Source organism: Leptopilina boulardi, unplaced genomic scaffold (genome assembly GCF_019393585.1).
Source record: "Leptopilina boulardi isolate dan_hultmark-lab unplaced genomic scaffold, ZJU_Lbou_2.1 LbouV2_310, whole genome shotgun sequence".
Lineage (NCBI taxonomy): Eukaryota > Metazoa > Arthropoda > Insecta > Hymenoptera > Figitidae > Leptopilina > Leptopilina boulardi.
In genome coordinates, this window is record NW_026137875.1 from 2690838 (window position 1) to 2717764 (window position 26927).

Genomic DNA, 26927 nt, shown 5'->3' on the forward strand with positions numbered 1-26927 from the left:
TAAGATTTTCATAAAATAAAGAGTTAATATTGTTCTTACGTTTAAAATCTGAGAGAAGATAATGCAATGAAACTAAAATTCATGATAAAAGCATTAAATGCGCATGCTCACATTTAACTTTTACAAAGTACTTAACTTTAATGACTCGTCATTAACTAAACTTTAGAAAATAGAAGAAATGATATACTTTTCTTTTTTTTCTTTTTTATTTCTACGCAGAAATGGATTCGTTCAATATTTCCTTTTTTTAAATAGTTTTTATAACAATAATTCCATCTCTATATTCTATTTAAATTTTTTTCTTTTTTTAATATATTTCTTTATTTGTTATCATTAATGTTACATCAATCAATATAAATATTTCAATCAATAAAAATTGTTTGTGATTTATTTCATATTGTAATTTTAATTAAAATGTAATAAACTAAAAAAAATTACATGATCTGATTATTGTTTGAGATCACAATGAATGACAAAAATGGTATGTATAATATAGAAGTGTGAAAATAGTGTAGAATTTTTATACTTTCTCAATCTGAAACAACGATAAGTTATATCACTCTTTTTACAATCTGTTAAATTTCACTGATTTTATTAGCACATGAACACTAATTGGATATATATGGAGCGTTTCATGCCAAACCAACATATCGATGACTTTGACATCTTCGATTTAGCTCAAATTTATTTACCATTTTGTACCATCCAAAAAAGAGCATCATGATTTATTTGAAATTTTTTCAATCAAGTCGTTTATGAGATATGAAATTTTCAAAATTCGAGAATTTTAATGATTTTTTATTTTTGAATGCTCATATAACTTCCTTAAAAATGCATCAATTTTAAATGTTTTTTTTTTCAAAATGTGTAATTTTAACCCATTAAGGACCAAATGTACGAAATTTGTCCATGAAGTTTGACTCTTGTTTTTTATGATAAAAGGTAAAAAGAAAAATTTTGCAAAACACATTTCTTATAGTTTAAGAATCGCTTTTTCAAATTCCGTAATGATAATCAACGTATGTTTATAAATAAAAAAAATTACAGGCAGTTTTTAAATAAAAAACATGAGTTTTTTAGTTTTCTTTTTTTTATTTGCGTCAGAATTCGTGAAATAAGCACAGAAAATAAAAAATATTTTTTTATAATCGAAATATAGAAAAAACAGTTCTATTAGACCACAGAAATGTTTCTACCAAGCGAAAAAAATTTTTTTTTTACAAAAGTTATTGCAAAATGATTTTTTTTTGTCATTTTTTAAACAAATGCTTGTGTCTCGTAAACGAATAGACCGATTTCAATAAATAAACACAAATGGGAGAAAATACATTTACATTTGAAATTTTTAAAAAATTGATTTTTCCTTGGTGGTGGTATTTCTGAACAATTATCTCGCAAATTTAGTCTTTCCAAAATTTTTCCAGAATTTATTTGAGTGTAGTTCAGCATCCGCTGGACCAATCAAAAAGTGCGCCATACATTTATTGTTCGAAATTTTTCCTTATTTCATTAGTGGTATTCCTGAACGATTATCTCGAAAATTTAATTTTTCGAGAATTTATTTGAGTGTAGCTCAGCATCCGCTGGACCAATCGAAAAGTGCGCCATACATTATTTGTTCGAAACTTTTTGACTATTTTTTTGTTGGTATTCCCGAGCGATTATCTCTGAAATTTAATTTTTTGAAAAATTTTCCAAAATGTTTTTTAGTGTAGCTCAGCATCCGCTGGACCAATCGAAAAGTGCGCCATACATTTTTTGTTCGAAACTTTTTCCTTATTTTATTGGTGGTATTCCGGAGCAATTATCTCGATAATTTAATTTTTTGAAAACTTTTCCAAAATGTTTTTTAGTGTAGCTCAGCATCCGCTGGACCAATCGAAAAGTGCGCCATACATTTTTTGTTCAGAACTTTTTGACTATTTTTTTGGTGGTGTTCCCGAGCGATTATCTCTGAAATTTAATTTTTTGAAAAATTTTCCAAAATGTTTTTTACACTGAGAAAACTGTTTGATATCATCTACTGAAGTTTGGTTCTCCAAACCAAATTTTTTATTTGATATATGTGCAACTAATCCGTTTGGTTCGGGCTACTAAATTTTTTCGTTGAATCATTTTGTTCGGTCTACCAAATTTTTTGTTTTGCACAACTAACTTATTGTTTTTAAGCAAACAAAAAATTTAGTTAAATGAAAAAATATTTTTCTTTTCTTAACCAAATTATTTTTTGGCTCACACTTATATTTTTTATTTTTCACTTAATTTTATCACTTTTGTTATCCTCTTTTATTCTTTTCGCTTTATATTACCTACCACCCTATGTCTACTTAAATTAATTTCTATTGCGGAAAAACCTAACACTGCTGGGGATCGAACCCTCAGACTACGCAACGCAAATCAAGAACGCTGACCACTACACTAAGAATCCTAGTGACAATGTGAGTGTAAATTATTTTCATAAAGTATACAGGCTGGAGAAAAACTTCCGTTCTTTTAACAAGCTTTATTCTCTCTGTTCGATATGCATCACTACACACACTTTTTTACCGAATTTCTGAAACACATAAAAATCCCGAAAACACTTGAATAAAACTGGACGACACGAAGAGCGAAGCATGGTTAACGTGTGACATATTTACGAGAACAGCGCATGCGCAATTGAGCATTCAGACGGTTTGGTTTGGAGAACCAAATTATTCAGTTAACAGACGCAAAAGCTTGAACGAAATTTTTGGTACAGCCAACTAAATTTCTCGATTGATTGCTTCTTTCGTTACTGTTATGTCAACTAAATTTTTGTAATCTTAACTAAAAGTGCTCCACCAAATTATTTTGTTAACATTACATTATTATTTTTCTCAGTGTAGTGTAGGTCAGCATCCGCTGGACCAATCGAAAAGTGCGCCATACATTTTTTGTTCGAAACTTTTTGACTATTTTTTTGGTGGTATTCCCGAGCGATTATCTCTAAAATTTAATTTTTTGAAAAATTTTCCAAAATGTTTTTTAGTGTAGCTCAGCATCCGCTGGACCAATCGAAAAGTGCGCCATACATTTTTTGTTCGAAACTTTTTCCTTATTTTATTGGTGGTATTCCGGAGCGATTATCTCGATAATTTAATTTTTTGAAAAATTTTCCAAAATGTTTTTTAGTGTAGCTCAGCATCCGCTGGACCAATCGAAAAGTGCGCCATACATTTTTTGTTCGAAACTTTTTCCTTATTTTATTGGTGGTATTCCGGAGCAATTATCTCGATAATTTAATTTTTTGAAAACTTTTCCAAAATGTTTTTTAGTGTAGCTCAGCATCCGCTGGACCAATCGAAAAGTGCGCCATACATTTTTTGTTCGAAACTTTTTCCTTATTTTATTGATGGTATTCCGGAGCGATTATCTCGATAATTTAATTTTTTGAAAAATTTTCCAAAATGTTTTTTAGTGTAGCTCAGCATCCGCTGGACCAATCGAAAAGTGCGCCATACATTTTTTGTTCGAAACTTTTTCCTTATTTTATTGGTGGTATTCCCGAGCGATTATCTCTAAAATTTAATTTTTTGAAAAATTTTCCAAAATGTTTTTTAGTGTAGTTCAGCATCCGCTGGACCAATCAAAAAGTGCGACATACACTTTTTGTTCGAAACTTTTTGACTATTTTTGCATGAATGGCTCCATTTCGTGGAGCATTCGCATAATGCAATCTGCCAGGTTTGTAATCCTTTTAATATCGAAAAACAAAACATACAACAATACAACAGCAATATTTTGTATTTTACTTTTTATTCTGCACGAAGTTCAAATAAATTTCCCAATTAAATTTGAATATCAACTATATCACTTCTCGGTAACTTTATCAATTTCATTGGAAATTGACTTATGTTTTTCGATATTAAAAGGATTACAACATGGAGTAGTATAAGGAGACCGAACGACGTACATTGAAAGTGGACCAAATTTTGGTAACCGCTTAGTGTCATGAAAATACGTAATGGAACACAAGCGTTCTCGTGGGAAGTATGTAAACAATGAGAAAAATTAGAAGTACGTTGAACATAACCCAAAAATACATTTCTCCTTATTTTCAAAACTTTTACAATGGCTGATTGTCCAGCTGAGTTAAACACAATCAGTGGCGCTAGTGTTCCAAAATTTGGTCCACTTTAAACGCAGATTTAACATGATCGTTCGGTCTCCTTATACTACTCCATGGATTACAACAAGCATTAGGAGATAGCATTTTTATAAATTCTTTGTTAATTTATTTAATTTACTTTAGCCTTACACTTTATTGTAATTTTATAATGAAAAAAGTGATATTTCTGAAACGAACAAGATATTTTGTGAATATTCGAATGATATCCAATACCTAACCTCAAAAATCTTTCAAAATGTCAAAAGCACAGATTTACTTTGCAGTTTACTTTTTGATAGGAAGAGCATTTGTTTAAAAAATGACAAAAAAAAACATTTTGCAATAACTTCTGTATAAAAATTTTTTTTTCCTTAATAGAATCATTTCTGTGGTCTAATAGTAGCTGATTACAAATCTGAAGTCAGACTTTCAAAATTCAAAATGGCGGATCCAATATGGCGGACATTTTTAAAAAAATTATTGGTTTTCTCCGAACCCTCATGCCAAACATGGAGAGCATGCCACAGAAATAACGCTGGTAATTTGCGGGTAATTTAAACCAATGCTAATTCACATAGACGGTGGCGCCCTCAACTAGGATAAAATTTGTTGCAGTTAATTTTTATACCGATTTTGGGGTAAAAATTCTACTTTTTTTTTAATGTGGATGTTTTTTTTACTTAAGTCTGTCTCTCTTGCACTGATGGTGATGAATTTAGCATGATGGTTTGCTCGCAGTATTTTTACTTTTGTTACTTTAGAGTGGTCGTTCTCAATAATCTGATCTGATCATCTTTAGTAATCAGCAACCCCAAAAACCTCCGAGTAATAAATTTCAAGTAAATCCAATGAAATTTTAAAAAATTGTCCGCCATATTGGATCCGCCATTTTGAATTTTAAAAATCTCACTTCAGATTCGTATTCAACGATCCCAAAAAACCCCGAAAAAAAATTTCATAGTTTATTTTCGAAATATTTTTGGATTTCATGCGCCATTTTGAATAAAAAACTAAAATAAAAATACGAATGCATATGTTTAAAGTACAACTATCGGGAAATTTTGACTACGCCATTCAAAAGAGCGACCTTAAATCCACGTCAAAAAGTAGCACATTTGGGCGTTAAAGGGTTAATTTGGAATTGAAATATAAATTTATCAATAATAATTTACAAGTGTTAAAATTTTTTTTAATTTATTTATTTGAGATGCGCTATGAAGAAAGGTACCTAAGAAAAAAAAAATTTTTAGGTTATGTTTGTAATTTTTTGAATAAAAATCAGTGTGACATCAAAGTTGCCATCCTTGACAATCTAATCAGACCCTCATTAAAATTGTTACACAAATTGTATCAGAGAGTGTTGTATAATAATTTAATAAGTGAAATTTCACTTATTCAAATTTGATGAATATATTTTCTTCAATATTTTATTTTATTTAAAAATTTTTAACTATCTCTCATTTAAAAACTTTTTTTCCTTTAGCCATAGAGATTTTTACCAAATTCTCTCGTATAAGTCTATCATGGTTTGGAGCGTGGCCATTGCAAACAAATAAAATATTATCAAGATTCTTGTTTTTTATTAGTATTACATTTATGATATTAAGTATTCTAATACCACAAGGCATTAAGTTGATTCAAGTTAAGAATAATTTGGATCTTATAAGTCAAATTGTTTCTACTGTAGAATTACCATATGTTGTTGCATTGACAAAAATGAGCGTACTATATTACAGTAAAGAAAGTTTGTATCTTTTAAAAAAGAAAAATAATATCATATAAAATTATGTCATCAATATACTTTGAATTAATTTGAATTATTTTTTATTTTATTAGAAATAACAATCCTCTATGACTACATGATTGATCATTGGAAAAAAACAAGAAGTAATGATGAAATTAAGATAATGATGAAAAATGGTGACAAGGGTAAAAAAATTGCACTTTTATGTACATTTTTGGGACATGCAACAATGATCTCACGTTTAGTTCCATGGACATTTGAAAATTTTAATTGTTGGAATGATTCAGAGCACTTCAAAAATTATACATTATATGTTGAAGCATATTTTCCATATACTTGGAATTATAGTCCGGTTTTTGAATTAACTTGTTTTATTGAATTTGTTGGTATATATTTAGGAATGATTGCTTATACTGGTACTGACGGTTTTTTCAGTCAAATTGTTTTACATCTTTCTGGAGAATATCTTATTTTAAGTTTAAAACTCATTGATATTGTCAATACTTTTAAAGTTACGAAAATTGATTATGAATTTGATGAAAAATTTGGCCAAATAGTTGATGTTCACTATCATATAAATAGGTTCTTAAATTATATAAATTTTTTATTTTCTTCTATGCTGTGTATAGCTTAAAATTTTAAACCGGTCTTTTGGAGGAAATTTAAGCAAAATGTAATTTGTAATCAGTAAATTTTTGAATAATAGCAAAAATATTTTCCAGCTATGTGCAAAAATAAGATTACATTTTTTTTAGAAAAACAAATTATTTTTTTCTTTAAATTTACTCCATGTGTCCTTACATTAAAATAATATTACTCATTATATTAACAATAAAATTACACTTCTATCGGAAATACAAAACTTACATTGACTCTAGGCCTTGAAACCCTAAATAGTGAAATTGATTACTTTTACTTTTTGAAAGGTGATGAAATTAAAAAAAAAATGTAACCTAATTATAGAGGTTATGATAATATCTTTTTGAGGAAAAATGGAATATTTCTTTGTTCATTTTTGGATTATAAAAATGTAAAACTGGAAATTTTTCCTCAAGAGATTAAATTTTTTTTATATACAAGTATTTGACTGTATTTAAAAGTGAAATTTTTGTTTAATATACTAACAAATAAATATTTAGTTGTATCGCAATATTAGAAAATACATTCAACTTGATGTTTTTGGTTCAATTGATCGCTTGCAGTATCCAATTCTGTTTACAGGGATTTATGCTTGTTTTGGTATGTATATTTTTCTATGTTAAAAAAAACAAGTATTTCTCTTTAATGTAAATTCAAAATAAATTTAATTTAATTGTAAATTCATATTTGATTTTTAATTAAATGTCTTTATATTTTACAGTATGTAACAGAAAAAAATTCCACTCCTATGTTAGTAGATGTTCTTTTTATAATAGTATTTCTTATGTATATGATTGGAAATTTTTATGTATATTGTTATTTGGGTGAACAGCTACAGATGGAAGTAAATAATTTCAAACTAATATTTTGTCGTTAAAACAATTTATATTGTATGAGTGAAAAATAACAAATATTTTGTTGAAGTTTTAATAAACAACAATAGATTACAAATTTTTTTGTGTAATTTCACTACTGATAGGAAATCATTGGAAACATCTTAAAAACTTATTACTTTAATTAGTTTTTATAGTAAATTTCTAACGAGTCCAAATCGGTAGGGTCGTATAAAATTATTTTTAGCCTAATTTAAAGTCTCTGAAAAAATACAAAAATTTGTATACTTCAAAAAAGCTTAAAAAATTATAGTTCTCAAAATATCGAAAAACCGAAACAATTAAAAATTCACAATCTTTGAGAATTTAAGTATAAATATTTAGTCATTATAAAAATAATCATTCAATATTGTTATTTAAAGTGAATCAATTATAAAAGAAAAACACTGATTTATCCGTCCAATATCAATTTTTATATTATCAACAATAATTCAGCACAAAAATCGACCTGACGTCAGGAATTCAAGTATACAAATATAACAAAATAATAAACATACACACATTCAAATTCAATATAAACATATAAAGAAACCTTGTCTTTTAGAAAATATCAAATCATATAAATAGTTGCGATCAATGAAAAGATATAATAAAATTAAATATTCGTCAATTCGTCCAACGACTATCAAACACTCTCCATTCTTATGGTCATTCAATCAATTTGAGAAATAATGGTATAAATAATAAAAATAAATCTCTTGTACTCATCCAAATACATGATGAGATAACGGACGACATTTAGGGATCATTTTCCGGAAGATATATCCACGAATTAAACCATTCACTTGTCTAGAAGAACTCCTGGTAATGATTCCGGTTCCGGTTATCCAATTTATGTTCATTCCGTCACGAATTGTATTAATTTATCCATTTTTAGAATAAGACCCAAATGACACAAACGGCCACACTTTATTTAACAACAAAAATAACAAAAATCACCGATAAATAAAAATAATAGACATTTTATAAATTTAAGAAAGATATTTAAACAAAATTTACAATAACTACCTTTCCGTGTCCTCGGCCGGCACGTGGGAGCGTAGCCGTGGTTGAATCAATCGTTGACGAATTGCGAAAGTCAAGTAATTAATTATTGGCATTGATCTCATCGATACGACGATTCAACCTGCCAGTGCCCCCACCCCTGCCCAATTATTAGAGAACACAGAAATTAAAGTTAAATTTGATAAATACACGGGAGCCGAACCGGTCACATTATTCAGGAGCTCATCGACATTTCTCAAAAAGAGAACATCGCTTCAATATATACAACTAACAAATGCAAAATTACTTCTATTGAATCCGAAATTAATTCGGCCTGTGTAATCGCAGTAAATCTAGAATCTACATTCACTAGTTACGTTTGATCAAACTGACTTTGGATTAGACCTGCTTAATTCTGAATTCACTAGTTACACAAAATCGGGTAAATTTTGGATTTATTTCATCCACTTAACGTCTATACTCTCTAAATCTGAATCAGTAGAAATTTTACTAATTCAATCAGTACTTTTCATTTTAACTGAAGTTTCAGTTATTTTTTGAAATTTACTAATATAATTAGTGAATATGCAAGCAATAGAAAATAACTTATGTAAATCAGTAATTTGTATATAACATAACCTTTAAAATTAACTATTAAATCAGTAGATTTTGTGGCCGCTGCCATATATTTATATATTACTGATTCAATCAGTAATTGATATTTTACTAATTGAATCAGTAAATTTCTACTAATTGTCAGCTGCTCAATTCTCGCTATGGCAATTAGTAGATTTCTACTGCTAATCAGTGAAATATGACTGATTCAGATTTAGAGAGTAGGTTGCCTTTTTGAGGACACTTTCGTAATATTCATGGAATATCTTTAGAACGTCTTTTTAACATTATTTCAAGAACGTTCTGAAAAGGATGTTCAGTGGATGTCCGTACTCATTAGGGAACATTTTTTACATTTTTGTTATCATAATTCTCTGAACCTCTGAAAAAGATTAATCAGTTAAGCTTTTTTGATAAATAAATGAGTCATTTTCATTTTCAGCGACCCCAAATTAGACACACCCACATAGCACCGAAGATTTAATAAATATTTATTTTCAATGTTCGCAGTATTTAGAATAAAGGTTAACTTTAAATTGACTTTAAATAACGAAATTAATTTTAAAAATAAATTTGGGGGACCGAGGATCGAACACGGGTTTGACGAACGCAAACGCAATACCTAACCAACCGAGCTATACGAGCAACTATGATTGGAAAAAAAATCTTGCTCTTAAGCTACAAGTGATTTTATTGGTTTACGGAAAACGGCGAGATAATTTAAAACTGGATTTTTTGTTTTGATAATATATAACCAAACAAAAATTATCTTAACCATCGAAACAATTCGTGCCGTTTTCCAATAAAATAAATTTCCAACCAATAAAATCACTTGTAGCTTAAGAGCAAGATTTTTTTTCCAATCAAAGTTGCTCGTATAGCTCGGTTGGTTAGGTATTGCGTTTGCGTTCGTCGAACCCGTGTTCGATCCTCGGTCCCCCAAATTTATTTTCAAAATTAATTTCGTTATTTAAAGTCTCTAAAAAATTGCTTAATCTAGTACGAGTACTTAAATTTAAGAAATTATTTTTTTTTTCATTTTTGAAAACTAAAATTTCTTAAATCAATTTATTTATTAAAGTGATTCAAATTAAAGATATAATTATTTTAATTATATTATTATTATTAATACAATTAATACTTTATGATTAGATAATTTTAAAATCCATCTATCTGGGCGAACATTTAACGAATATTTTTTTCAAGCTTCATTCAAGGTTCGAGCTAAATCTTTAACGAATATTTAATTTCAATCTTCACTCAAGGTTCGCGCTAAACATTTGCTCAAGTGCGGAGATTTAGGAGATTTAAATATTTACAGAAGCTTTACTTAACCTTTATTCTAAATGTTGCGAGCATTGCAAATAAATATTTAATAAATATATTTATTAAATCTTCGGCGCTATGTGGGCAAGAGAAATAATTTTTTGACGTTGTACAATTTTTGTCTAAACTATTGTAATTTATTTATCTACACAAAAATTTATTTCTGTGTTATATTTCTTTTTTTGTTTTTTCACATTTTTTTCATTGGAATGTTGAATTTTTTCAGAGTTTTGCATTCGCACAGACAGCTTATGATTGTGTGTGGTACCACTTGCCTCCACAAAAAGCAAAATGTTTGCTTCTTCTAATGCAGTCTGGTCACAAACCAGTGTCAATAACAGCTGGTAAATTTTGCGTTCTTAATTTGCTTCTATTTCGAAATGTAAGTTATTTATTGTATTTTTTTTTAATTGTCATTTAAATTAAAATAAGTTAACTGTGAAAATTACTCAATAGATAATTATAAACAATACATATAAATCTTTTTATTCTTCGGCATTTCAGATTATTAAAACATCAATGGGCTATTTGTCATTTCTGATAACAACGAGACAAAGCAATAAATAAAAAATGTATTAAAATTAATTTTACACAATAAAATGTTTAATACCTTACTTTCTAAATAAATTATCAGTATCATTTTTAGTTGCATGAAAAATTGGAATTAGACTCAATGTTGTAGGAGTTTGCGGGAATCACTGATTTAAGAATCTGACATCAGATTTTCGAAATTCAAAATGACGGATACAATATATCAAAAAAATTAAGGGTTTTCGGCATCTCTGAATATAAATCCAATTAGCAATGTTTTAAAATTTGAAATGACGGATCCAACTTTTTTAAGATAATCGGATTCACTCTTTACACAGAGATTTTCAAGAAAATTCTATATAATTGTAACAGAATTAAAAAAAAATTATACCAACTTTTTTCAATGTTAATTTAAATTATTTTAATAAAATTATATATCAGAATAAAAAATTTTGTCAAATCATTTCGCATAGCCTTGTTATAAATTAAATTGATTTTTTTTCGATTACATTTTAAATCTGTAATATATTAGGGAAATATTAATGGATAAGATAGAATGAAGCAGTACGAAATTCTCAACGATTTTTGAGTGTCACAAAAATTTTATTGAAAGAGATATCGAAAAATGGTTAGTATGTCAAATAAAAAAATAATTAAGTCACTTTCAGAAGACTAACAGGTTAATTACAGACAACTGTTAAATTAATAATATTAATTACAAGGTGTAGTTTAATCAATTTTGATCTTTTTCAGGAACTTTGAGTTTTTGTAGCGAAACAATATTTAAGTCAATTTTAAAGGGGTTGGCTATATTTTTCGTGGAATCTTCACGTCAAAATAAATATAAATGTACTAAGTTTGAACATCCTCACAGAAAATTAAAAGGCATTAAAAGAAGCTGCAACACTTATATTTTTGTGACAGTTTGACACAAGTGAGTTGATTATATTTAAAAGATAATAATAATTATTTAATTAATATAATATTATTAATGTTCATATTAATTAATATAATAATAATTAATTAATTATTTTTTAAAATCTTTAAATTTTGATTTCTATAATATTCAATTTAAATCTTAAGTCTTTAAAAAATTTTATCAAATAACTATTTTTTATTATCCATGAAAAACAATATACATATATATATTTTAAAGTTTATATTCTTAATTAAATTGTTTCAAATTATTTATTAAATTAATTAAAATACATTATTAAACTTCCTTTATCTAATAAAATATTAATTTTATTTATATTAACATTTTTTTTAATTATAATTAGAAAAAAGTGTAATTAATAAATAAATACGATATATACTGAGATTGTTCAAATTTACTTATTTCCACAATATAATTCCAATTTCACAAATTAAATTAAATTTTTAGAAATTATTGATAGTTTATTTATTAAACTTTACCTATACTTTATTATTTATTTTTACAAGAAACAGTAAATTTAAATCGCGTAGAGCAGGTTATGTTTAGCATATTCACAACAAAGGCGGCCATTTTAACTTTTTGACAATTTTAACAGTTGGTGCTACTCTACAGTTAATAAGTCAACGCTACAAAACGGCTGTTTAGTAAATCCCACTGTAAAATTAGTTCGTCGAAAATCTACTGAACGGTATAGTCACCAGAAATGGCGCGACAGTCGCCATCACTGTCAATTTCTCTCCATGATATTTATTATATATAAATGAATGGTAATTTTTATGTATACTGTTATTTAAGAGAACAGCTTCAGATGGAAGTTAGTAATTAGATTGTATTTCAAATAATGTTTTTCTTAATGAACAATTTATTACTCTCTAAATCTGAATCAGTCATATTTTACTGATTAGCAGTAGAAATCTACTAATTGCTATAGCGAGAATTGAGCAACTGACAATTAGTAGAAATTTACTGATTCAATTAGTAAAATATCAATCAGTAATAGAAATATACGGCGTCAGCCGCAAAATCTACTGATTTAATAGTTAATTTTAAAGGTTATGTTATATACAAATTACTGATTTACATAAGTTATTTTCTATTGCTTGCATATTCATTAATTATATTAGTATATTTCAAAAAATAACTGAAACTTCAGTTAAAATGAAAAGTACTGATTGAATTAGTAAAATTTCTACTGATTCAGATTTAGAGAGTATATTATATATATAGAACAATGTTTCTACTTTTAACTGTTTATTATAAATAATCACTTTTTCAGAGTATTGCTTTTGCACAAACTGCTTATGAATGTGACTGGTACATCATCGTGTTAAAATGAAAGATTATTTTATTCTATTGACTGTTAATAATTTAGACTAAATATAATAATAATAATAATTAAAGAGTTTTATTTTATTAATACTATGTAATGCTATCACTTCTTCAATAAAAAAAATTAATGTAATAAGCAATCTAAATTGAGTTAAAATTTTTTTGCGTTTATTTCAATAAATTGTTATAAAGCTAATAGAGAGGAGATTTATCTTACGTAAGAATAGTATAGTGTAAGACACATTTGAAAGCAAAGTAATTATGTCGCCAGTAGTATAAATGAGTTTAAGTCAGACGGGATTCAGTTTACCGCAATACCAAATATATTTTCTACTTGATTTCTTCATTTTCGTTAATATAGCAGTAAAATTAAGCAGCATTCAATGGCATTATAAAAATATTACAGTTTATTTTCAAATATTCTTACCTCTATTCAACAGATATTTTTATAAAAATTTCCCTAGACAATTTGATTTTTTTTGCCCCCTATTTAATGTACTTCACATCTAAATTCATTGAAGACACAAAAGTAATGAAATAAAATTCAAAGAAACAAAATTAATGCGCATGCTTCGATCAATCTTTATAACAAGAAACAATTTTGCAATTGTAGTATGAATATTACAATAGTTAAATTATCCGTGATTCAATAACTTTTAACAACTATAATGATTATAATGGTTTGTCATTAAAAAACGCAACTTTGTTAAACTTTCAATTTCATGATAATAGATAAAAACTTTCCATTCATTATGACGTTATGAGTTAACTTAAACTTTACATTTTCATTAAATGGTTAATTAAATTAACCTAAATTAATAATTGAAGTATTTTTTTTTTATGTCAATGGCAATTTATCAAATTTTATCTATTATTGTTATGAATTTTACAAAAATCTATTGGGGTTAGATAAAAATTTATCTCTTATACTTTTATTTCAAGAATGATAATGTCATTTCACTTTTATAGAGAAAATTTGTAGATAAAAATGGACGGTGAATTTGGTATGTTATTTAGATTGTTTTATAAGTGGGGGAGAATAAATTAAAATTTATTGTAAAACAATTTTACTTATAAAATAAATGTAATAATATTATTTTTAAATTGTCTTGGTTAGACAAAAATTTTATTTTTCTACTGGAGTGGGATTACAAATAGCGACAGCGCTACGAAGATTTCGCTACGTAGCGATTCAAAGCTATACATACACTTTAAAAATTTTTCTTGCTATCGGGTGACTAAAAAAAATGGTATCATTTTGATAGATTTCGGTTGGTACAATTGTATTTCTGTGTATTTTTTTTCTCATATTTGCTTTATTTTATAATTTAACAATTTTTTTTTTAAATCAAGAATGTATCAAATTCATAAGGATTTCCCACGATGAAGAAATGAAGCAATTAAAAGAAATATCTAAAAGCCTGACAAATTTTTCAAGTGTAACAATTTCAAAAGTTATAAAAAAGGCAATTTGAGGCAACGATAATTATTAATATTATTATATTAACACTTTTATTTCTAAATTTTAACCTTAAATTTTTTTATAATTAATAATTATAAACTAAATAAAACATAAGAATAATAAAGAAATAAAGAAAACATTTATTTTAAATTTCTATCCTTACAAAATGTCAAGAAAATAATTCAACTTTATCCAATAATAATAAATTATTTACTTTTCTTTTTTATATTAATAATTAAATATTTATTGCATTTATATTTATTATCTTTTTCATAGGATTAAAAGTTTCTATTAGACATTGTCTAAAATGGGGAAAAAATTTAATTTAAAAAATAGAATTTTTGTTCTCACGCAAGGTTTCACTAAAAAAATGTATAGGGCATTTTTGTGAGTTAAAGAGTTTTTCAAGAAATGCAAATTTAAATCAATTTAATTAAAAAAATTTATCAATTTTTAAATTTACGCTGGTAAAGAATATCCTAATTTTAAATCTCATGCAATTATTATTTTAAATTCTTGCAATAAGATTAATTTTCTTAATTTTTATTTATTAAATTAAATTAAAAAAATTTATTTCCTTTATAAATTATTTTAACATTAAACTAGATAATTTATTTTTAAAGTTGTTATTTATTAAATTAATAGGTTATTTGCAATATTAAAGTATAATTTATTTCGTCACTAGTTAATTATTTTATTTGAAACTAACAGTTGGCAAACATGAAGTTAGAGAATTGTTTCCACCTTCGTGTAGTATTTGTTTGCTAAGTAGATAAAACCTTTTAGGAAATTGACATGAATTCTATGTCAAAGGTCTTATCCAGTAGGGTTATGTTTATATTCTCTTTGGAATTACGATCTTGCAGTTTAAGTTTTGAAAAAACTGTCAACGCTATTTGATTTTGGACATCATTTAGAACAAATTTGACTAAAAATATGTAAGTTTTTAACCCTAAATAGCGAAAAACGCTACATAACGACTAGCGCTATTCGTAATCCCACTACTGTCTGCTACATATCTAGTGATACCTAGAGAATTTTTGGGTATTTCAGTTTCTTTGACTTAAGTTTCACACCATGACAGCTTCGGCGAAAAATTTTTTTTTTTAATTTTCACGATTACTTTATAAACACTGCTCACGTGCAAGTTTAATAATTTTATAAATAATGAATTTTAATATAACTTATAAATTTATAAAAAAAAAACTATTTGACAAAATGAAATTGAAATTATTTCACCCCTTGATTTATAGATAAAATTAAAAAAAAACATTCTTCTACTGCAACTTGAGAACCTAACTTATTAATAGCTGATATGCTCAAATCTGTATATATGTTCGAAAGTTTGAAATACATTCAGAGTTCATTTTCAAAGATAGTTTATACTTCTTCTTCTTTATCTTCTTAATCTCATATTAAATATATATAATTTAGAGATTAATTTTTTTCCGTGTATTAAAGAATTCTTTTTTCCTCTTTTTTTTTTTTTACTTTCTTACAATAAATGTTTGAATACTTTTTAAAGCCTTGGAACTTCTTTCAAAATACGCTCGCATAAATCTTACAAAATTTGGAGCTTGGCCACGTCAAAAAAATAAAAAATTATCCAAATGTTTATTTTATGTTTGTCTATTTACTCTACTTTTTGGTGTTTTTCTTCCACAAACTTTTCAAGCGCTTCAAGTGTGGAAGAATTTTGAACTTTTAAGCAATGTCTTGTGCACTGCAGAACTCACAATTGTGATTGCCATAACAAAAATGATTGTACTTTTTTATAAGAAAAAAAGTATGTATTTTTATAAGATATAGATAAAATTTAAAAATTTTTTTATTTTATGTAAAATTTTACAAAATTAATATTCATTATATATTTGTTTCATTTTTTTCAGAAATTACCATTCTTTTTAACACTATGTTTGACCACTGGAATAAAAAGAAAAGTAAAGAAGAATTAAAAATTATGCAAGAAAGTGGTTATAAAGGAAAACAATTTTCGTTAATATGCATAATTTTGCCATATTCAACTGTTCACTGTCGTTTATTTCAGTGGATTATTGAAAATTTGAATAATTGGAATAATCCCGAATATTATAAAAATTATACGTTATTCGTTGAAGCTTATTTTCCATTTAAATGGAATTATAGTCCAGTTTTTGAATTCACTTGTTGTTTACAATACATTGCAGTAATGTGTGCAACATTTGCAAACAGTGGAGCAGACAGTTTTTTTAGTCAAATTATTTTCCATTTTATTGGACAATATCAAATTTTACGTTCAAGACTTGCAGATCTTATTAGAAATATAGAAAACAATATGCTTGAGGATGAGTTCAATGAAGAATTTAAAAATATTGTTTATATTCACCATCATATTAATAGGTGCGATTATGTTTAATATGTATATATTTACAAGTGTTACACATAGAAAAATATAAATATAAACTTTTATTGCAAATTCTCGCACAAAATAAAAATAAAAGTGTAAAAAAAAGTTGACACCCCGATACAACTAGGGGAAACATCTGCGCTAAAAGTGAGCCATTTTTCGGTACCTGCTAAACCTCAAAAAAATACGGAATGGAACACTAGCGCCACTGATTGTGTCTAATTTAGCTGGACAGTCAGCCATTGTAAAAGTTTAGAGTTTAGATCAATGTATTTTTGGGTTATGTTCAACGTACTTCCAATTTTTTCTACTGTTTACATACTTTCCACGAGAGCGCTTGTGTTCCATTCCGTATTTTCATGACACTAAGCGGGTACCAAAATTTGGTCCACTTTCAATGTACGTCGTTTGGTCTCCTTATACTACTCCATGGTTAAGACTTATGAGACCCCTAGGTTTGAGGTTATAGTCACCTAGTAAAAAAAGATTAATTAAGCTAGCCGTTTGGACGATAGAGCAGGTTTTCTGCTTAATTGGCTTAATAGCCAAAACGACATGTGGACAATTGGACTGTTTGTTTAATTGAGAAGTAAATATTCAAAATCTGATAAATCCATTTTTCAAAAAAATGGAGATAAACATAAATTTAATATTTTAAGGACCTCACAAATCTTCCTGTCGCTGTTAAATTTAAGAAAAAAAAATTTGTTAACAACGAATTTTCAATTCAAAAACTTTTGGACACTTTATCACAAGACCAAAAATGTCAAATTATTTTTTTTTAAATATTTTCGATCCAAACATGTAATGCCTTAAGAAATACTTTTTAAGGTATTATGTGAACCCAAAACTTTTTTAAAAATGATTTGTTATTTTTGGTCCCGTGAAAAATAATTTTCGACGCTCACGTCGACGCCAACTTCATAGACGTGAAAATTGTGTATTTTTGTTGGTTAGAAATTAAATTTACATACATATTTTTTTTAAATTATTTTAATACTTCTTTTCTATTACTGCAATACGTTCGTTAACGGAATTATGAAATTTAAATTTAATATTAAAACTTTTTAATAAATAAAAATACATAATTAATGAAGTTCTCAACACAGTTTTCCTAAAAGTATCAAATTGAGACCAAAAATTGCATCAAATCTTTGCAACGTTTTGATGCACATAAGTTATATCAAAAAGAGATCGTTTTGTGTATCATTTTTAGAAATGATACACGAAACGGTCTCATTTTTTGATGCAAAAAATTTAATCAATTTATATCAATCATGGCCGAATTGAATCGACTCAAAATTAAACGAATTTTTTTTCAGATATTTTGGTAATAGTACAATTGCGGAGACCATTTCACTATTTAATTTGAAAATGAAAATAACAGAAAATCAAAGACAATGTGCAATTCGATAATTAAAAAGTGACAGCTTATAAACATAACCTAAAATGCATGAGAAAAAATTTGTCGATAAAATCAATATAGCCGAGCTTTTTAGAAGGTAGATGGCAGCACTCATCTATTTTCTTTCTTTAAATTTTTTCTGAATCGTTTTTATAAAAAGCAAAACTGCCATCTACCTTCTAAAAAGCTCGGCTATATTGATTTTATCGACAAATTTTTTCTCATGCATTTTAGGTTATGTTTATAAGCTGTCACTTTTTAATTATCGAATTGCACATTGTCTTTGATTTTCTGTTATTTTCATTTTCAAATTAAATAGTGAAATGGTCTCCGCAATTATACTATTACCAAAATATCTGAAAAAAATTCGTTTAATTTTGAGTCGATTCAATTCGGCCATGATTGATATAAATTGATTAAATTTTTTGCATCAAAAAATGAGACCGTTTCGTGTATCATTTCTAAAAATGATACACAAAACGATCTCTTTTTGATATAACTTATGTGCATCAAAACGTTGCAATAGAAAAAGATACAACCATGTTTACTGTGAAATTATTTTTCTTACACTGAAAAAATATATTTGAATCAAATAAATTCTATTTCAACCAATAATTCCATTCAATTTCGGTAATTTAAAGAAATACAAATAAATATATATATTTTATAATATTTGAAGAAATTATTTGAATAATAAAATAAAGAGTAAAATGTTAATATAAAAAAATAACAATTTAAAAGTTATTATAATAATTTATAATTATTAATAGTTAATGCTATGAGCGCGTGCGCTTCGAGCGAAGAGTTAGTTCTTCGATCCAGTTGCTCAATTAATGTAAAAAGCAAATAGAACTCTGAATTTTGAATATCTACCAGTGCTGGCTTATTACTGGTTACTATAATTTTGCCCGTACTGGCAAAATACAGAATTACTGCTAAATTCCAGTATTGAACCAGTACTGAACAACAATACTAAGCCATTACTAATGACCAGTACTAATAAACGTTATCTTCTTAAACATATGCCAGTACTGGTTCAATATTGGCGGTCAGTATTTTGCCAGTACTGGCGCAACACTGCGCCGGTTGTAAATTTTTGCTTGGAATTAAGTCGTCTTTTCTTTTTCTAGACGCGAAAAACGTGAAGGATGATTTAGACAGAATACATTGAATAATTGAACAAACAGTTCAATTGTCCGGATATCGTTTTGTCTATTAAAAAGACGACCTGCTCTATCAACATTATTTAGGTCAAAATCCTAGGTAAAAAGGCGGACATAATAAAGTTACGTTTTTAAAAAAAATTGTTACCCACTTAGATAGATTCCCCGGCAAGTGACCCCTGGAGGTTCTATCAGAATTCCGCCGGAACTTCCAACGTAATTCCGTCAGAATTCCATCGGAGTTCCAAAGAATTTCCAATGGGATTCCGACGGAATTAGGACTCTAAAAATTTTGAAAAAAAAATTAATCGGAATTCCGTCAGAATTCCGTAGGAATCCCATCGGAAATTCTTTGGAACTCCGATGGAATTCTGACGGAATTACGTTGGAAGTTCCGGCGGAATTCTGATAGAACCTCCAGGGGGTACTTTCCGGGGAATCTTTCCAAGTGTGTATTTAAACTAACAATATAATTTATTTTCAAAACAGTTGCATTGAAATGTTAGAAAGCTGCTTTTATTTGACGTTTTTAGTACAACTACTAGCATGTTCCTTTCAATTTTGTTTGCAGGCCTACTTTTTTGTTTTGGTAAGTAAATTCGTAAGATACTTAGACATTTAAGATTAAAAGTCAAAAAAGTCATCTAAAGACACAAAAAAAGACGTCCTAAAGACACCCTGTAAAAGAGAAAGAATTGGACAATAGTGGTTTTCGAACTGTACCGGAGTGTCTTGAATTAGAGGAAAGCAAATTGATGAATAGAACCGATTTCTGAATTCGGAAATTGTATTGGTCCAATTCGTAAAATTTTTTAAGCGTAAAAATAAAGAAAATTAATCTGTACAGGGCACGAAAAACTAATGGGTTTCATAGTTTCTCGAATTGGAATCACGTCACATTTTTATTTAATATTGACAAAATCAATTGACAAACAGTATTTTTCACCTTCATTGGTAAGCATTATCACATTTCATTGCTTTTTAGTTCCCTGTACAGCTTAAGTTTCTTTATTTTCACCCTTAAAAAGTTTTAAAAATTGAACCAATACAATTTCCGAATTCAAAAATCGGTTATAATAAGGTTATAAGGTTTTTAAGGTTACCGTGTAAGCCTACAGTAAACTTGAGGTCATCTTAAAACTTCCGCCATTACAATAAGCTTACACAGTAAAGCTAAGGTATGCTTACACAGTAAGATCGTGGTAAGTTTACACGGTAAGTTTGTTGTAAGCTTCCCGTAAGGTTACTGTAAACATAGAATGTTATTAATAAATAAATTTTATAAATATTTATGCGCAGTAGTTTTCTATGGCACATACGACTGCGCAGTAAACTTTATTCAACAAACCCTGGGGTTCATAAAGTACTTTACTTTACGGGAAGCTTACAACAATCTTGCCGTGTAAGCTTACCATGTAAACTTACCACGACCTTACTGTGTAAGCTTACCTTAGCTTTACTGTGTAAACTTACAGTAATGGCGAAAGTTTTAAGATGACCTCAAGTTTACTGTAGGCTTACACGGTAACCATAGAAAATCCTACAGATATCCTTACAGTAACCTCACAGCAAGAAGCCGTGCTATATGGGATGTATTAATGACGTCTTTCACCAAAGTCCAAAGGATGTCTACAAAAAACATCCTTAGGACGTCTTATGAGCAAATGTGTCCACTGGGGTTAGCTCTGTTAAAAACAATTTTTTTTATTAAATTTTATTTTTGCTTTTTTTTATTTTTTTTTTTTTGCTTTTCTAGCACTTATTTAGAATTAATAGATTTCAAAAGTAAATTTTTCAGATTTTAACAGAAGATAATTCAAATTCAGTGTTACCAGCTATCATGTTTATAGTGGTTTATTTTATATACCAAACAACAACTTTTTACATATTTTGCCATTTGGCAGAAATGTTACAAATGGAAGTAAGAATTTATTATTTATTATAAATTCAAAAATTACATTTAAAAATGTGATGAAATTTCTGTTATGGGAGCGTTCACAAATTACGTAACGTTTTTTTTTTAATTTTGACCCCCCCCCTCCCCATGTAACACGTTATTGCATACATTAGCGCCATTTTTTCTGCTGTCCGTAACAAAGTGCTTGACCCCCCCTCCCCCAAATAATGTTACGTAATTTTTGAACGCTCCCTATGCAGTAATTTTTATTTGAAGGGTAGAATGACAAAAGGGGTCAAGCGCCAATTTTTCGAAATTGAGGTTTTTTTTATAAAAAAAACAAGTAATAATTTCGAAAAATTAGCGCTTGACCTCTTTTGTTATTCTATTACTCATTTATCAAAAAATAATTAAAAGAGTCCTCGTGTCACATAATATTTTTATTAGCACGATACAATACGTGTGATTTTAGAGACATCACTTAGGTTAAACTAATGTCAGCTGATAAGTTACTGGCACCACAATTCAGTGATTATCTGTACGGCTTGATACGGTTTTGCAAGGATTTGCCCTATTTAGGGATGAACTTGACAGGGCCATGAGAGTTTTCCTGGGAATTACCCTATATTTTGTGACAAAAATAACAATCAGTGAAAAATATACTACAGGCTTATAATCAGTTGTAATGAGTAATTGATTATATCAGTAAGCAACAAAAACTTGTAACAAAACAAAAACAGAAGAATGCACAATTCTAGCCTGACAAATAATAATCCCAAAGTCGACCCAACTTCAAATATATGTAGTAACACCAACACTAAACAAAAAAATTAAATATGGAATTAATTATACAATTAACACATTATTTATTACTGGATTACCTATTATTATTTAACGCAATCGCTTACATAAATTTTAAAAAATATTTAACGCTCGCTGGGATCGAACCCCCTAACCTAACACGCTAACCATTACGCCAACTTAACGTGAGAAAATAAATACAAAATTCATTTGATAAGTTGCGACTGAGGAAAATGAAGACTTGAGCAGCAGAACAATAAAGAAACAATAATTATATATAAATTATAATTTATTTAACATAAGTCAATATTTTCATTTTTTTATTTTATTAAAACTTGGTAACATAATTTTTCTTATTATCTAAAATATAGATAATATAGTAAAAAAAGACAAATAAATTTTAGTTTTTGTAAAGAAAAAATCACTTATTTCTTTTGAGTTGTTGATAAAATTCTTAGATTAAAATTGTTAAATTTTTTTTTAAAAATTAATTTTTCTTTAATTTTTTAAAAAATTAATAATTTTAATAAATAAATTATTTTAATTAATTAAATAATTAAAAATTCATAAATATTATTATTAAATAATTATTACTTGATAAAATATTTTGCATGGAAATTTAATTTTATTATAGTTTTATTTGGTGTTAAAAATGACTTTTTATTTTGAGGTTATGTCATAAAACCATGGCAAGACCGAGTTGCTCTAAGGAATGCCATACTTATGTGGACAAACTGGCAAGGGCCTTTCCACTGCCTTGATATGTAGTTTTCTAGGTTATATTGCAAACATGACATAACCAAGTAACTGTCGTTTAATCTGGGAAATGCCAAACTTGTGAAAAAACTGGTAAGGGCCATGAGAGAGCCTTACTTAAAGTAGAACTAAGTAGGGAAATTTCTGCACAGGATTGTATAGTGACCAATAAGAATAATGGTGAATAATAGTAGTACATGATCTAATTTCCTAGGGTTGCGGCACAAGGCCCACATCACCTCTATTGTGGAGTTTAGTAGCAGATGAGTTAATAGTAGAACTCAATAGCGAGGGATTTTATACGCAAACCTATGCGAATGAATTCCTGCTTATTGTAAGAGGTCTCTCGTTAGATACACTCTTAGAGTTAACAGAGAGTGCATTAGGAATCGTCAAAAGATGGTGAGAACGGACTGGCCTCTCTGTTAATCTAAACAAGACATGTATTGTTATCTTCACCAGGAAATACAAGGTTCCCATTGCAAGGAAACCTGTATTTTATGGAAGAGAAGTGACTTTTTCGATTCAGTTAAATATCTAGGAGTGATTCTGGACAAGAAACTGATCTGGAGAGAGCACTTAGAGTATCAATGTAGTAGATTTTACCACAACCTTTTGAGTTTGCAGAAGGGCAATTGAATCATCTTCGGGTCTAAAACCGGATATGGTTCAATGGCTCTATTGTATGAATCTGTTGCCAAGGTTTTTGCATGCATCAGTTGTTTGGTGGATTAGAAGCCAGTTGAAAACGGTGAAAATGAAGCTTGAACAACTACAGGCAATGGTGTTTAGAGGGATTACTGGCGCAATGAGCACCACGGCAACTTTTGCGTTGGGTTTCTTGCTGGCAGAAGAAATTTTTTAACATTTTAACGATCAAGAAAGATGCTCTCACTATTAGCAGACATGAGAGAGAGAGAGAGTAGGCAGAGACTACTGTAGGTAGACAGGCCAAGATTCTATTGGGATTAAAACTCAACAGGGGCTTTTCCGAATCCCTTCTAAAACTCAACAAGATCAGAGTTAGAGCAGTGGTTAGGTTGCTCACAGGACATGGCCTCTTAAACTATCATCAGAACAAAATAGGTAGAAATGTCTCATCTAGGTAGAAATTGTATGATGCAGAAGAGGAATCTTCGACCTCTATTGTGGATCTTAGTAGTAGATGAGTTATTAGTAGAACTCAATAGCGAGGGATTTTATACGCAAAGCTATGCGGATGACTTCCTGATTATTGTAAGAGGTCCAGCTTATGCTGCAGTGAGACATCAATTCTGGGGTCATGCCTTTGTAGACCCAGATTGGATTCGCAACCTCTCGGTATAAGAGTTACTGGACTTTTGGAATAGGACAGGACTCTAGGGAGGGAGACTGGGTTAGAGCTTGCCAGGATTAGGTGCAATGGGTCTTGCGACTTAAGTGCCAACACTCGTACTAGGGGACTTCGGTATAAGCTCATTTGAAATTAGATTAGAATAGTAGTACACTAATTTTTCCATTTATCACAAATTTAGAATAAGTGATATATACTAATGAATTATAATTAGAGATTGATTATACTTTTCATATAGTAACAATTCCTAGTGCAATACATCATGGCTTGAAGACGCAGGCCATTAATGAAATTATGTTTAGGTTTGAGTTCAGAGTAAATATGTCTTTAAAGTATCATTATTCGTCTCTAAAATCACACCCAGGTGACAGTGTGCTAAAAAAAATGTTATAACAGTAATAAATAATGCAATAATAAACCTGTTTGTAGAGTTTTTATTTTGCGCAAACTGCATATGAATGCAAATGGTATAATTTGCCTCCTCACAAATCGAAATGTCTTCTTCTTTTAATGCAAAGTGGTCACAAGCCGGTATCAATAACAGCTGGAAAATTTTGTGTCCTCAACTTTATGCTTTTTGGAAGTGTGAGTATCTAAATATTAAAAAGATTTAATAAATAACTATTAATTAATAAGCAAGGAATTGTAATTTCAGATTATTAAAACGTCTATGGGATATCTATCTTTTTTAATAACAATGAAGAAAAATAACAAATAACACTGCATTTTTGAAGAAAATATGAATAAATGTTGTATATTCTGTATATCTTTTTCTGTATACTATGTACACATAATAAATGTTTTATTTGCAATTGTTAAGATTATTAAACACTCAATTATAACATAAAATTGTAGTAGGATTTCTTTTTCCTAATGTTGCAATTAAAATTCTAACACAAAATTGTTAAATTATGACAAATATTTAATTTTTCTTTGTGTAAAACAGTAAAATTCATTATAAATAAAAGATAAATTATTTATATATTTAAATTAAAATTAAAAAAACAAAACTTTTCACAAATACCAACAACAATCTCACAAAAAAAGTATCCATTTCCTACATCAAGATTTTCAATGAAATTACATTGAACAAACTAAAAGATTTCTAAAAAATGGAATACATTGCAAAAATTCAATTATTTTTTTTAATCACATTTTTTAAATTTTATCTTTATATATATAGAATCAAAAGAAACATTACATACGAAATCTCAGAAGAGACAAACGAAGAAAAATAAAAATCGAAAGAAAACAATCATTGCGCACGCTTGAAACTATAATAAGACAATAAGATATAATTTCTTAATGAATATATATGATAAATGGTTAAATTGTTATTTGTAATAAAATATCCATAACTACCTCAATGATACAAAATGACTCTCGTCATTAGCTAACTTTAATAGAAATATAAACTTTTTTTTTTATTCCTTGCCAATTTTCCTAAAAGTAGATGTCTATAATACTTTTCCCTTTAGTATTATTTTACTTACGGTTATTATTTTCCAATTTTTTATAATGTCACGTGAAGCATTTTAAAATTTTACTGCATCATTGCTTAATGTTTTTACATATTTTCTAATAAATATAATTATCAGTTTTTTTTAATGCCATATGTATCAAAAAATTTGTTTTTTTATAACAAGTGCAAGAAATCAACATAATTCAAAAAACAGTTTCATTAGCACTTATTAATTATCTACATTTAGGAAAACAATGGATGGCGAATATTGTAAGTGAAGATATAACTTGTGTGTTCTACAATAATAACAATAAATAACAATAAATAATAATTAAAGCATTGGAAATTCTGACAAAATACACTCGATTTAGTCTAACAGCTTTTGGTGCATGGCCAGGTCAAAAAAATGAAAAATTATGCAAAGGATTGTTTATTATTTGCTTTTTATGTGTAATTTTTTGTCTTTTTCTACCTCAAACTATTAAAATGCTTCAAGTTTGGAATAATTTTGATCTTTTATCAAATATCCTTTGCACAGCGGAATTAACATTTTTTATTGCTATAACAAAAATGGTCGTACTTTTTGTCAGTAAAAATAGTAGGTATATTCTTAAAATTGAGTATATACAAAAAAAAAGAAATTAACCATCAACAATTTAGTTATTTTATTTTTTAGAAATGTCAATAATTTATAATCATATGATCCATCATTGGAAGAAAAATAAAAATAAAAATGAATTAAATATAATGCTGGAAAATCGTCAAAGGGGAAAGTTTTTTGCATTGACATGCATTATTTTGGCATATTCAACAGTTCATGGACGATTTTTTCAATGGATAATTGAAAATTTAAATAATTGGAAAAATCCTGAATACTATAAAAATTATACACTATTTGTTGAAGCATATTTTCCATTTAAATGGAATTATACTCCAATTTTTGAATTAACATGCTTTATAGAATACTTTGCAATAATTTGTTCAACATTATCTAATTGTGGAACGGATTGTTTCTTTAGTCAAATTACTTTTCATTTTGTTGGACAATATCAAATTCTACGTTTAAAATTTACTGACCTCATCAAAAATAATGAGAACAATACATCAAAATCGGAGTTTAATAAAAAATTTAAAC

General features: G+C 27.8%; 1 protein-coding gene across 1 annotated transcript; it reads left to right on the forward strand.

Annotated features, from left to right (window-relative positions):
- Window positions 1–270: 270 nt before the first annotated feature.
- LOC127283815 (uncharacterized) lies at window positions 271–25109 on the forward strand. The gene is made up of 13 exons (XM_051308910.1): window positions 271–481; window positions 5613–5873; window positions 5966–6455; window positions 7013–7112; window positions 7234–7356; window positions 10557–10712; window positions 10835–10895; window positions 16115–16375; window positions 16479–16968; window positions 20033–20132; window positions 21342–21464; window positions 24760–24915; window positions 24986–25109. The coding sequence occupies exons 1-13, from the start codon at window positions 466–468 to the stop codon at window positions 25046–25048; spliced, it is 2400 nt and encodes a 799-aa protein (XP_051164867.1). The 5' UTR covers window positions 271–465; the 3' UTR covers window positions 25049–25109.
- Window positions 25110–26927: the final 1818 nt, after the last annotated feature.

Excerpts from the sequence above, each read along its gene's own strand:
- LOC127283815 (XM_051308910.1), top strand. Across the intron at positions 20,133-21,341 it reads AGGCCTACTTTTTTGTTTTG|ATTTTAACAGAAGATAATTC; the intron begins GTAAGTAAATTC and ends TAAATTTTTCAG. Across the intron at positions 24,916-24,985 it reads ACTTTATGCTTTTTGGAAGT|ATTATTAAAACGTCTATGGG; the intron begins GTGAGTATCTAA and ends TTGTAATTTCAG.